Source organism: Thalassophryne amazonica, chromosome 13 (genome assembly GCF_902500255.1).
Source record: "Thalassophryne amazonica chromosome 13, fThaAma1.1, whole genome shotgun sequence".
In the NCBI taxonomy this organism is placed as follows: Eukaryota; Metazoa; Chordata; class Actinopteri; order Batrachoidiformes; family Batrachoididae; genus Thalassophryne; species Thalassophryne amazonica.
The window spans coordinates 38153334-38165272 of NC_047115.1; the positions used below are offsets into that span (position 1 = coordinate 38153334).

Genomic DNA, 11939 nt, shown 5'->3' on the forward strand with positions numbered 1-11939 from the left:
CAAAATACAGACACTATCAGCACCCATTTAATTTTCTTATAACCTTGTTGGAAAGCGGCAAATCTAAAGTGCTCTAAAATACAAGTTTAATCAACCCATGAGCCACACACCTGCAAATGACCTCAAATTAAAGCTAAATATACATTATATATTGTGGCTGCCACAGGTGGTGCCTTTTGAATGAAATTTGGCCATAAATGTGGTAAGCAGTAAAAATAAATTGTGTCAAAATCTTTAATTTGGAGTATATTTTGGCATTTTCTCACAGCTTACTTCCATTTGCTTAGCTAATGGTGTTTTCAGTGATGTAAGTAGAACGATAACTCTGTATACTTTCTGGCAATATGTGAAACTGATGGAATATTAATTTATTTTATGGTACCTTAAATGTATACACTCCAACAATAATACAAGTTCTTTGCAAAGGTGGTGATCTGACGCACTTTTGGAAAATCTTTCCTGATACTTCCTTTTGCAAGTTCATAACCCTTTTTCAGTGAGATACATTGAACACTTAATCTAGGCACGTCAAATGCACTTCGGAATTGTCAAGCAAGTTTTGTACAATATAGGAATATTGGCAGGCAAAGATAAGGACCAACTCATGTTGCTCATCATGATTTTGGCATGCCACTGGATCATAGATGGAAACATGAAGGTGATTCATTGGTTCACGCACTCTTCGCTCTGTTAATAAGGTGTTTGCATACATTTTAACACACAAAAACCTTTAGTAAATTTGGCCCTTCAGAATAAAGACAACATTTTGTTGATATTTAGGAAAGGCGTGGTGGCCACCTTGGATATTGCATTTTATTATCCCCAGGAGAAAAATGGAGCTTGGCATATGTACTTTTACAAACAAAATTATATATCAAATAATATCTGTGCAAAATTTGGTGCATTGACCATAAAAATGCACAAATGTTTCATATATCTGCCTTGCTATGTAGACAGAATAGATGAATAGTGACTGAGATCCATTTAAGGGTGCATGTGTGCAAGACAAAATCACAACGGTGCTTTCTTCTTGGCAGCTTTGTGTCTGATGTGGTTGCTATTTACTACACCAGCGATGAGTCAGTTCAGGAAGATGAAGAAGTCCAGGCCTTCGTTAAAGATGTGTGCAGCTTTGGCATGCAGGACTTCGATAGCTGTGGTGGGTACATCTTCCATTTGTAGTCTATTCATTTAAACAGTTGGCACAGGGTACAGACAGTGTGACAAGTTCTAATGTGTCATCGCTGAATGGACTGCAGCCAAAGACAAGAAACCTGATGGCACCACTCACACAGCCAAGTGTAGAAATGAGCTTCCTGTTTTTCTGCATCACCTGTCTGAACGCACTGTTGCAAGGATCCGTTGCATATAAAGCCTTGCACAAGGGGGAAAACCGCTGTCTTTCTGCAATTTGTCTGTGCACAGAGTTTCCCAAGTCACTGAAAACACGTGAAGAGTTGACAGAATACCTGACAGTCATTGTGTTCACTGCTTCAGCCCAGCATGCAGCTGTCAACTTTGGACAGGTAATAATTAAGAACCACCCACCATTCAGACATAACTTGTCCTGGTCAGCAATAACAGTTAACCTGGTATTTTAAAGACAGATTTTAAAATATATTCAGAAATAAATGCAAATGAACCAGTTTTGTATAATCAGACTGCCTAATATGGGCGAAGTGTCACACAGTGGCACTAAGCTCACTATTGTAATCTAAACAAGAAGTGCCAAATTTTGACTCCACAGTGAAACAGGAAATTCTAAATGTTGAACACTTCCTGGACTGACATTTAACAAGCGATGTGACGCGCAGCGGCACAAAGCTCGCCCATTGTACACAGTGTCCCAAACAGGAAGTGCCAAATTTTGAGTCCACAGTGAAACAGGAAGTGTCAAATGTTGAACACTTCCTGGATTGACTTTCCTGGATTGACAATAGATGAGATCTTGTGGAATCTCACAAGAATTCAGTGGCAAGTTCACACTGAAAGAGGAAGTGCCAAATTTTGAGCCCACAGTGAAACAGGAAATGACAAATGAATGCTTCTTGGATTGAAAATAGAGGAGATCTTGTGGGATCTAATGGGAGTACAGTGACAAGTTGAGACTGAAACAGGATGTGCTAAATTTTACAGTGAAACAGGAAATGTCAAATGTTGAACATTTCCTGGAATGGGTGGAGCTAGGTGGCACTGGATTCCTCTGAAATATGATTGGACACCCCAGACGATTGACATGTCACTGCACCGCATGTCTGGTTGAAAAGAGCCATTTTGAAATTGTTCACATATATTGACTGCTAGGTCCCGCCCGGTACAGTAGCTGGTGCTGTATTACACAAAAAGTTCTAATCCACCTTATTAGAAGAAGAAAAATCTTTGAGCCAGATTTGAACCTGAACACATCCTCTGAACCACAGACTCCTAATGATACCAAAGTATATTGGTGAGTAAACGGCCATATTTTATGCCAGAAATGAGGTCCAGGTTGTTAAAGGTGGCATTTCTCCTTTAATTTGGGTTGGCTTATATATATACGTGTTTCTCCAGTGATTTTAGATTAATGAAACAAGCAGGCAGCAGCTATTCATGCTCTGATGGCTTATTGGATATGCAAGATGCTGCCCCTGAGTGTTTCTCAATTGCACTGAAATGTATTGGAACACTTGGTATTTCACACATTTTAATTTGTTGATGCCATTTCAAATACATAAATAAATAAATTGAAAATTATCTTCCTTAAACTGATGGCAAATCTCTACAATGGAGATTTAAATTGAATTAAAAATGTAAAATACAGCTTCCTGATGAAGTGGTGTAAAGCATGATTTTCTTAAAAAGACCTGAAAGTTCAGCTAATTTGGCCACATTGTGCAGCCCTACTGTCAACTAGCTGAAACTAACTGAAAAGATTGAATATGAATTTACATCTACATGAAAAAAAAATGCTAAATGAGATAGTGTGGACTTTTTCCAGGCATGTGACATGCAAATAAAGAAAATGCTTAAAATGGTGTGGGGTTAAGAGTTGGGGGAGCTGAAGGTTTTTAGCCATGCTAATGCTCCCCAGAAACAATTGCTGAAAATAATGTCTGCTATTTTTAAGCTCCATTTCGGGCAATATTGATTTCATAGTGTGACATCAAATGTAACTACTTTGTTGGCAGCTCTGGTTACCTCCGCCAATGAAGGTGGAGGTTATGCTTTTGCCTGTTTGTGAACAGCCTGTAACACATAATTTTTTATAATATCGTTATGAAATTTTTACTGAAGATTCATAACCTGGTAGGCAAGAACTGATTCAATTTCAAAGGTCATAAATCAAAGGTCATTGTCAAGTAAAATCCTGCAATATTGGAAAAATCCCTGTCTTTATCACTGAACGAATTTTCAAAAATTCCTAATTGTCAAAAAAGATAAACTTTCTTTCATACTTTGAAAGTGTTGTATAGGATGGTATTCTTTATCGACTGATCCAGATCTGATCCAGATTACAGACTTTGTGGCCATTTAAATTTAACATTGAAAACCCTATTTAATATATATTTTACATTATATCTTAATCAAATGTGCCCCAATCACTCTCTTATTTGAAGGTGAGGTGCAGACTGGCATTCACTATCACCTGGCAAAGTTTGATCTGGATTTGATCCGGATTGTTGATTTTGTGGACACTTGAGTTTAATATTGAAAAGCCCATTTGGTGTACATTTTGCATTATATCTCAATCAAAAGTGCCTCAATCACTCATTTATTTCTGTTGCGAATTTACCTATACCACCAAAATTGGATGAAGGTTCATATTTTATGCCTGTTTGTCTTCCAGTTATCAGTCAGAAAGCAAGTGCCAAAAATTAATGACAAATTGTTCATAGCAGAAATAACCAATGTTCTGCGAAAATGATCTGGAAAAGAATTCAGAAACTGAAAAAGTCGAAAAAACACAGCAACCTGACATCACCACAAAAAAGCTTTGATTCAAGTGCATGAACTAAATACATACTCCTGACATTTGATCACATCTAATTTAGCTTATGAAAAGCCACTTCTAACAGGACTTTCAAAATTTTTTCCAAGATAAAATTTTGTGTAATTGGAAACTAGTGTTGGTGGAACTTTGCATTGTACGAGCGCGGCGCTTACTAATGTATTTGCTTTAGTACGACTGGTGCTCCTGGATCCCTAATGCCCCATCCACGATGCGGAGGCCTCCTCCCAAAGAGAAGGGCTTGGCTAATGTAGACTTGATCATCGAGAGCCTTCCTGATCGCGGACGTTCCAGCTGGCACCTGGGAGCCGTGTGGGCACTTAGTCAGTTTCAGCAAAACGAGGTACAGAAACCTTTCACACACGCACGTCTGCCATTACAGAAAGCTGTCCCCAACTTGGACAGGCGGCTTTCTCCTCGCGGCGTTCCTTCAGGCTGAGTGACACGTGTCCTTCCTCCCTGCAGCTCTACCTGGGGATGTATCCAGATGAGCACTTCATAGAGAAGCCGGTGAAGGATGCCATGGGAAGGTTCAGGAGGCAGCTGGCAGAGATTACCAGCACCGTAAAGAAAAGGAACGAAGGGAAGAGGCTGCCGTACCACTACCTGTCCCCTGACAGGATCCCCAATAGCGTTGCAGTTTGAAGAGCAGAACTCCACAGATGTCTCATTTCAGCATTTTAATAATGTTAGTGATGTAGTAAAGTGTTGCATTACTGAAAGATTTTGACAGTTTGGCATCAAAGACATCTGTGACCACAACAGAAAATAATTTGACTCTGTTTTGCCGCTTGGTTCACATGGGAAGAATATTACAAACCTGTTTTGGGACGTCCTGACGGATGATAACCAAACTGCAAAACGCTGTGCTTCAGTGTACGCATCATCAACACAACCAATCACGCCGTTCATTTAGTATTTCCTGCACGATACTTGATCTTTACTTTTGCTTCTCACCAATAAAATGTGAAGCTGCTACACATCTGCGACTACCACATGTATGTTTTTCGAGAGAAGCCATAACACTTCAAAAATAAGACATATTTTGCAAATGCAGGAAACGTCAATTCTCTTATAGGTGCTTAGATTTTAAAAAAGAAATCTTGCAAATAACATGCAGGACATACAATATAATTTGATAATAAATCGCTAGATAATAGTAAAGTCCTCTTAAAAAGAACCTTTTTGTGTTGCATTGTGGCTATTCACAATTTCTGTTTTTGCATGCATTATGCGAATATGCAGCAAACACATTAAATTAAGTTGTTGCATGTGCTGTGGGTTATTTGCTTACAAGCATTTTCTCATTTTGATCTTTTTAATGCAGCTACTTGCAAGATGTTCTCTACATCTGCAAGTGTCTTAATGTGGAAGTATAGTGGCCCCTCTTTCTTGGCCACTGCAGTTACAGCCTGTTGTATTCAGGACTCACTTCTCCAAACAATGAAACATTCACTGCACATTTAAAAGAAACTTAATTTTTATTTGGTTTCTTTTTAACTCTACATACTTTGCTCAAACATGGAAAATTTTCAAATGAAAACACATTGATATTTCTTTTTAAAAATGTAAGTACTTTTACCAAATTCTTTACAGTTACTATTCCAAAGTAAATTCACCAACAAACTCGTGGAATGATATAAGACAGGGCAACAGTCATAATATATGTTCAAGTCCAGTCAGTAGTAAATCACTGCAGCTTTATGCAAGTTACACTTTCCCCAGATGTGGTGAAATTATGCAAAGACAGATAATTCAGCTTAAAACATTGGGGCAGTCCCAGTATGTCCTGCATAATATGATTATTAAAAAAAAAGAAAGAAAAAAATAATCAGCTCGGGGTGATCAAGAAAAAGAAATTAAAAATATCCTAATGTGATGAACATTTTGATAATATCACTACATCCCAAACTTGATGAAAGGAGCCAGCTCCTGTTGTACAAAATAAAATGTAAATGCACAATCCAGCCGAAGGAATTTTATCATTATATTTCACATTACATATTAAAAACTCAAGACAACTCAAATATCAGAATCTAACAATATATTTGGAAATACATTTGACGTGTAGATGTTGGTATTACATGTTGGACAACAAAACAACAAACTGCTTTTTTCTCGGAAGTAGAACTTTTTGTGCCTGGGAGGAACTAAGCCTAAATTGCATAAACTTACCAATGAAAGGAACTTAAATGAATGTACTGTCTTCTGCACTGTTTCAAAATAAATACCACAAAATGAAGAAATAATTCATGCCCAGAGGACATCCTGGACATGAAACACCAGTACATAACTACACATCAACAACAACGACAACAACAAAAAGGGTAATTGCACTTTATCTGTCTAGTTGCACAGAGTCGCACTGAAGTTTCAAAGACGCTCTCATTACCAGATCTTAATCTAAGTCGATGCAACTCCTCATTGGCTCTTATTTTGTATTAAAATGACCTCAGACACTAGATGTCACTGTGGGCACAAAAACAGGTACTATTTCTGCAAATCAAATCACTGATTTAATTTATTGCTGATGAGCAGTAATTATCAGAGGTGTTGCTGCTCACAGACGGTGCACTTATGATGCTCAGAGACGCTAAAAAAAAGTGCTGCTGGAATGACTGAAGCTCAGGCATAGACAAAAGCACTTACAGTAAGCCTGGAGAAAAAAAAGAAGTTCAGAGAAACCAACTGCTGCTTATTTCATACTGCACCGCAGATGTAAACCAGCAGGGGGCGCTCCGGCCACTCAGTGCGTTATTCAGAGAGGAGTCAGCTCCTCTCTGAATAATGCACTGTTGTCATTGCTTTGATTAAATATTTTATTGAAGTATTCAAATTTAAATGACTTAGTTAAGATTAAATGCTTCAGGAATGTGCCAATATTTAAGTTTTGTTTTTTGTTTTAAAAGGCATTTTTTTCAGACAGTGCATCGAGAAAGTATTCATAGTGCTGCATCTTCCTCACATTTTTTAATGTTACAGCCTTATTCCAAAATGGATGAAATTCATTTTTTTCCTCAAAATGCTACACAAAATTTGACACACAATACACCATAAAGACAATGTGAAAAAAAAATTTATGAGATTTTTGCAAACTTATTGACATTCTGAAAACTTTTGAAAACTTACTGACGTGTCAATAAGTTTTCACAGCCTTTGCCATGAAGCTCAAGATTGAGCTCAGGTGCATCCTGTTTCCACTCATCCTTGAGTTGCCTTTACAGCTCAATTGGAGTCCCCTTGGGGTAAATTCAGTTGATTGGACATGATTTGGAAAGGCACACACCTGTCTACATATAAAGTCCCACAGTTGACAGTGCATGTCAGAGCACAAACCAAGCATGAAATCAAAAAGGAATTTTCTGTAGACCTCTAAGACAGGATTGTCTGGAGTCACAAATCTGGGGAAGGGTACAGAAACATTTCTGTGGCTTTGAAGATCCCAATGAGCACAGTGCTCTCCATCATCCGTAAATGGAAGAAGCTTGGATCAACCAGGACTCTACCCAGAGCTGGCCGCCTGTCTAAACTGAGCCATTGTGGGAGAAGGGCCTTAGTCGGAGAGGTGACGACAAACCCGATGGTCACTCTGTCACAGCTTCAGCATTCCTATGCGGAGAGAGGAGAACCTTCCAGAAGGACAATCATCTCTGCTGCAATCCACCCAATCATGCCTGTATGGTAGAGTGGCCAGACAGAAGCCACTCCTCAGTAAAACACACACGGCAGTCGGCCTGGAGTTTGCCAAAAGGTACCAGAAGGATTCTCAGACCATGAGAAACAAAATTCTCTGGTCTGGTGAGACCAAGATTGAACTCTTTGGTGTGAATGCCAGGCTTCATGTTTGGAGGAAACCAAGCACCATCCCTACAGTGTAGCATGGTGGTGGCATCATCATGCTGTGGGGATGTTTTTCAGCAGCAGGAACTGGGAGTCAGGATGGAAGGAAAGATGAATGCAGAAATGTACAGAGACATCCTGGATGAAAACCTGCTCCAGAGCGCTCTTGACCTCAGACTGGGTCACAGATGAAAGATGAACACACAGTTCATCTTTCAGAAGTACAATGTCTCTATGCACACAGCCAAGATATCAAAGGAGTGGCCACCTTTTTACACATATCAGGCCTGTTTTGGATGTATATGACCCGACTGTAAGCCTTCAGTCTCCTTGAGTGGCCCAGCAAGAGCCCAGACCTGAATCTAATTGAACATCTCTGTAGAGATCTGAAAATGTCTGTGCATCGATGCTCCCCATCCAACCTGATGCCACTTGAGAGGTGCTACAAAGAGGAATGGGCAAAACTGCACAAAGATAGGCGCACCAAGCTTGTGGCATCATATTTAGGAAGACTTGAGACTGTAATTGCTGCCAAAGATGCATCAACAAAGTACTGAGCAAAAGATGTGAATACTTATGTACATGTGATTTTTTTTTAATACATTTGCAAATATTTCAAAATAGCTTTTTTCAAGTTGTCATTATGGGGTGTTGCAAGTGGAGGAGGAAAAAAAATGTACTCTATTTTGGAATAAGGCTGTAACATAAAATGTGGAAAAGGTAAAGCGCTGCAAATACTTCATGGATTCACTGTACATAACTCGAATTAATCTTTTTTTTATTATACATGTTCTATCTCACAAAATCTAAGATCTGCTCTTTTAATCTGACCCACTCCAAAAATTAATAGTTTCTTCCTTGGCTCATATTTTTTACACAAGTTTCAAGAAAACTGGTTCAGTAGTTTTTGTGTAATCCTGCTAAAAGACAAACAGCACTGGAAACATAATGCCTTAGTAATTTTTTGAAGTGTATGTACAGTGCTAATATCTGGGAACAGGTGTGATTTGGTTTGGCGGCAGAAGGCATTGGCTCAGTCACTGTTCTAGTTTCTTCTGAACCAGGGCAGACATGAAATGAGCAGAGTGGGTTTCTCCAGGCAAACAAATCAACGGCAAAAACAGCACACGGAATGTCACACTGTAAACACCGCATCATTGGCATTGGTAAGAAAAAAAACGCAGTGGTGCAGTTTAACAGCTGGAAACTGCCTGAATTTCTTGTGTCCACCAGAAAACAAACAAAACATTTTTAAAATATATATTTTTATTCTTATTTAAAAAGTTTACATTCTCAGAGCCTTCAGAAAGTTCACTTTGGGGTAGAGGGGTCATGTGGCCGGACTTTTCCGCCATCTGAAAGCATCGTTGGAGCTACGAGCCTGCGCCAAAACAGAATTTAGCAATCACATGTCATGTTTAGAACCAACTTCCCTGTTTGACTAAAACAAACAAACAAACCAAAAAAAAAAAAAAAAAACCCTCCAAGTTCCATCTGGGAAGAATTACATTTCCTTCCCTTATTTCTGTTTTGTCATCCAGAGGGCACACAGTACACGTGTGTGTGCATGTATGTATAAGGAAGTGCAAAGTCAAATCAAGAAACATTTGGAGTTATTGTGCTCTCCTCTTGCATGACAGAAGAATGTATATTAAAGAAATAAGAAGAGGAAAGGGGGAATTTGTGGGCAGAAAACAAAGTGCTCTGATGCATGTAAGAACAGACACCCGCTGGCCTCCAAACCGGCAGGGGTCCAACCGATCTGTCCGATGGTGGATGTGCACAGACTCAGAAAGCTGTGACACTGGTGGCAGTAGCTGGAATGTTTCAGAGATCCACAGTAAAGCCCTAGATCAGGGGATCCATGGCAGCTTTAGCCCCCCACACACAGGAGGTACAAACAAATAAATCAAACAAACAAACCCACAAGCAAACAAACCACGCATCAGACATTTAGACCTTCCAGAGCTGTTTGAGAGTCTCAATCGTGCTCTCCTAGAGGTGCACATGCATGTGTGAGCAGAGTAGAGTGGAATGGTCCAGACCTCCGCTGACATTTATAATAAGAACAGAACCTGAAGGAGGTGACGGGTGCCGGTGTAGGGGTGAACAAAGGAATGGTGACACGTGCACAGGTGTCCTCACGCAATCCTGACAGGTTGTCTCAGTCTGACCCCGCCTTTGGATGGAGTTCACACAATTTCAGATGTACCAGAGCGGGATGGTGGCTCGCTCCTCCTCCTGTTCGGCCTGTTTGTGTAATATATGGGGAGGGGCCTGTAACGTGCACCGTTTGGGACTGGCCGTCACACGTGGAGCACATCCATACTGTAGTCCTCTGTCTCTGTGTACTGGGAGGAGTTAGTGTCTGACTGGGTGGGGGCTAGGGCCTCCTTGCTCTCCAGACTTGGCTCCAGCAGAGGTGGCTTCTCCAGCGCCAGCTTTTTACAAGTATCAGGCCTGTTTTGGACGTATATGACCCGGTTGTAAGCCTTCAGTCTCCTCCATAGATGAATGTAGACTTTGCACTGAACGTACATGAACACCAGTCCGCCTGTAAAGCCAATGGCCACCACCACCAGCTTTGTCCAGAAAGGCCATTCCAGGATCCCTGAGTGGGGGGAAACAAAACAGAAGAACAAGAGAACATGTGCACGTGTCATCAAAACAACAAAAACAATTACCACTACATCTATGCTCATAAACAAGAGGAAACGAGATCACAGGCACAGAAACAGAAAAGAGAAGAAAAAAGGTTCAGTGGGCTGCAGCAAATCATTCGATCAGTCAATACTTGAGCTACAAATGTGCTTTGATTTGAAATGATTTAGGGTTGAGTTTAGAGAACATGTCAGTATTAATGTCATATTGATGAGAGATTGAAAGGTTAACAATGACTGCAGCAATGCATTTTTATAAGAAGCAGGTAAATGTCATAAAAACAACAACAACAACAAAAAACAAAACAAAACACATTTATTTAACAATACATGCTGCAGCTTTGTCCCAAACCCTCTGCTCAAAATCAGTTTAAAACATGCAGGAGATAAGTCATTTTTTTTTTTTTACTTTGGCATGAATCAATCTGTTATGGGAAATGTATAACAATAGCTGTGAAACAGCTTCAAATTCCAAGATTCTGCAAACATATTTTAATACCATAGTGTAACAAATGTGGGGTAGAAAAAAAAAAGCCTCTCTGGCAGGTCGGAATAACATAACTGCAGGCTGGAAAAACTGGTCTGCAAAAATGTTCAGTGTTTGTGTTTATGTGAAAAAATATCAGCATGGTCTCCTCAAGCTAGTGCAAGATATATCTAAAAATTCCAAAAAAAAAAAAAACACTAGCAGAGTCATAATTTTGGTTAGAAAAAAATGTATTTGAAAGTATGCATTACCACCTGCAGGAAAAGACTGAAAAACAGCGATCCAAATCTGTTCAATAAGATATTAACTACGTCGGACAGTTTTATATCCAAACTTAGGAGAAGCAGAGGTTACCATGATGTGGGAGAATCTGTCAGCGTAGTTGGTTTGAAACAAAACACAGTCACAGAGCAAAAGCAAAGAAATCACTGAATGTTCGTCTAATGTGTTCATTTGGTTTGGTGAAATGAATACAACCAGCCTTAAGGGGTTATAAAGAGTCATATTCATCAGGAAATCAAAGCACAGGCAGGAACAACAGAGGTGGGAACACAACTGGATACAGCTTACAGAAAGGCTGAGAGGAGAAAACAATTTAAAGGTGCAAAGGTGAAATGTTTACCTGGGATTCTTCCGGCTGCATGAGTAAAGAAAGTGTAAGTATCATGTATTACCAAAAAAAAAAAGAAGCACAAACTGCTTCATAATAAAGCAACAGTACAAAGTTTACAGATTTACACTTAAATCAAGCATGCATTGAAAAACACTTCCAAAGTGCAGGTTAAACAGTAAAACACAGCTAATTGTGGCTAAAACAAACAAACAAACAACAACAAAAAAAACTATACAACCGTGAATCTGTGCAACTTGGGACAGCACAGACACGACTGGTGACAAGTGTTTGGCATCGACACGGCGGTTGAACCTGACAGTCCTCAGAGACTCCAACGAGTGTGAATCATCA

The 11939-nt window shown here is 39.6% G+C and overlaps 2 protein-coding genes across 3 annotated transcripts in view; one reads left to right on the forward strand and one right to left on the reverse strand.

The window, feature by feature from the left end:
- alox5a (arachidonate 5-lipoxygenase a) overlaps positions 1 to 4962 on the forward strand; it is a 38665-nt gene extending 33703 nt beyond the window's left edge. Inside the window, exons 11-14 of the mRNA XM_034184674.1 lie at positions 1038 to 1159; positions 1426 to 1526; positions 4161 to 4331; positions 4454 to 4962. Coding sequence (XP_034040565.1) covers positions 1038 to 1159; positions 1426 to 1526; positions 4161 to 4331; positions 4454 to 4633 — 574 coding nt within the window. The 3' untranslated portion in view covers positions 4634 to 4962. The remainder of the gene's footprint in view (positions 1 to 1037; positions 1160 to 1425; positions 1527 to 4160; positions 4332 to 4453) is intronic.
- Positions 4963 to 9084: 4122 nt separating this feature from the next.
- The window catches only part of march8 (membrane-associated ring finger (C3HC4) 8), a 243893-nt gene continuing 241038 nt past the window's right edge, over positions 9085 to 11939 (reverse strand). Inside the window, exons 7-8 of one of the 2 annotated variants that reach the window (XM_034184269.1) lie at positions 11598 to 11612; positions 9085 to 10439 (exon numbers count right to left, since the gene is read on the reverse strand). In XM_034184269.1, coding sequence (XP_034040160.1) covers positions 10135 to 10439; positions 11598 to 11612 — 320 coding nt within the window. In that variant the 3' untranslated portion in view covers positions 9085 to 10134. The remainder of the gene's footprint in view (positions 10440 to 11597; positions 11613 to 11939) is intronic. The other variant, XM_034184270.1, reaches the window with a different exon arrangement.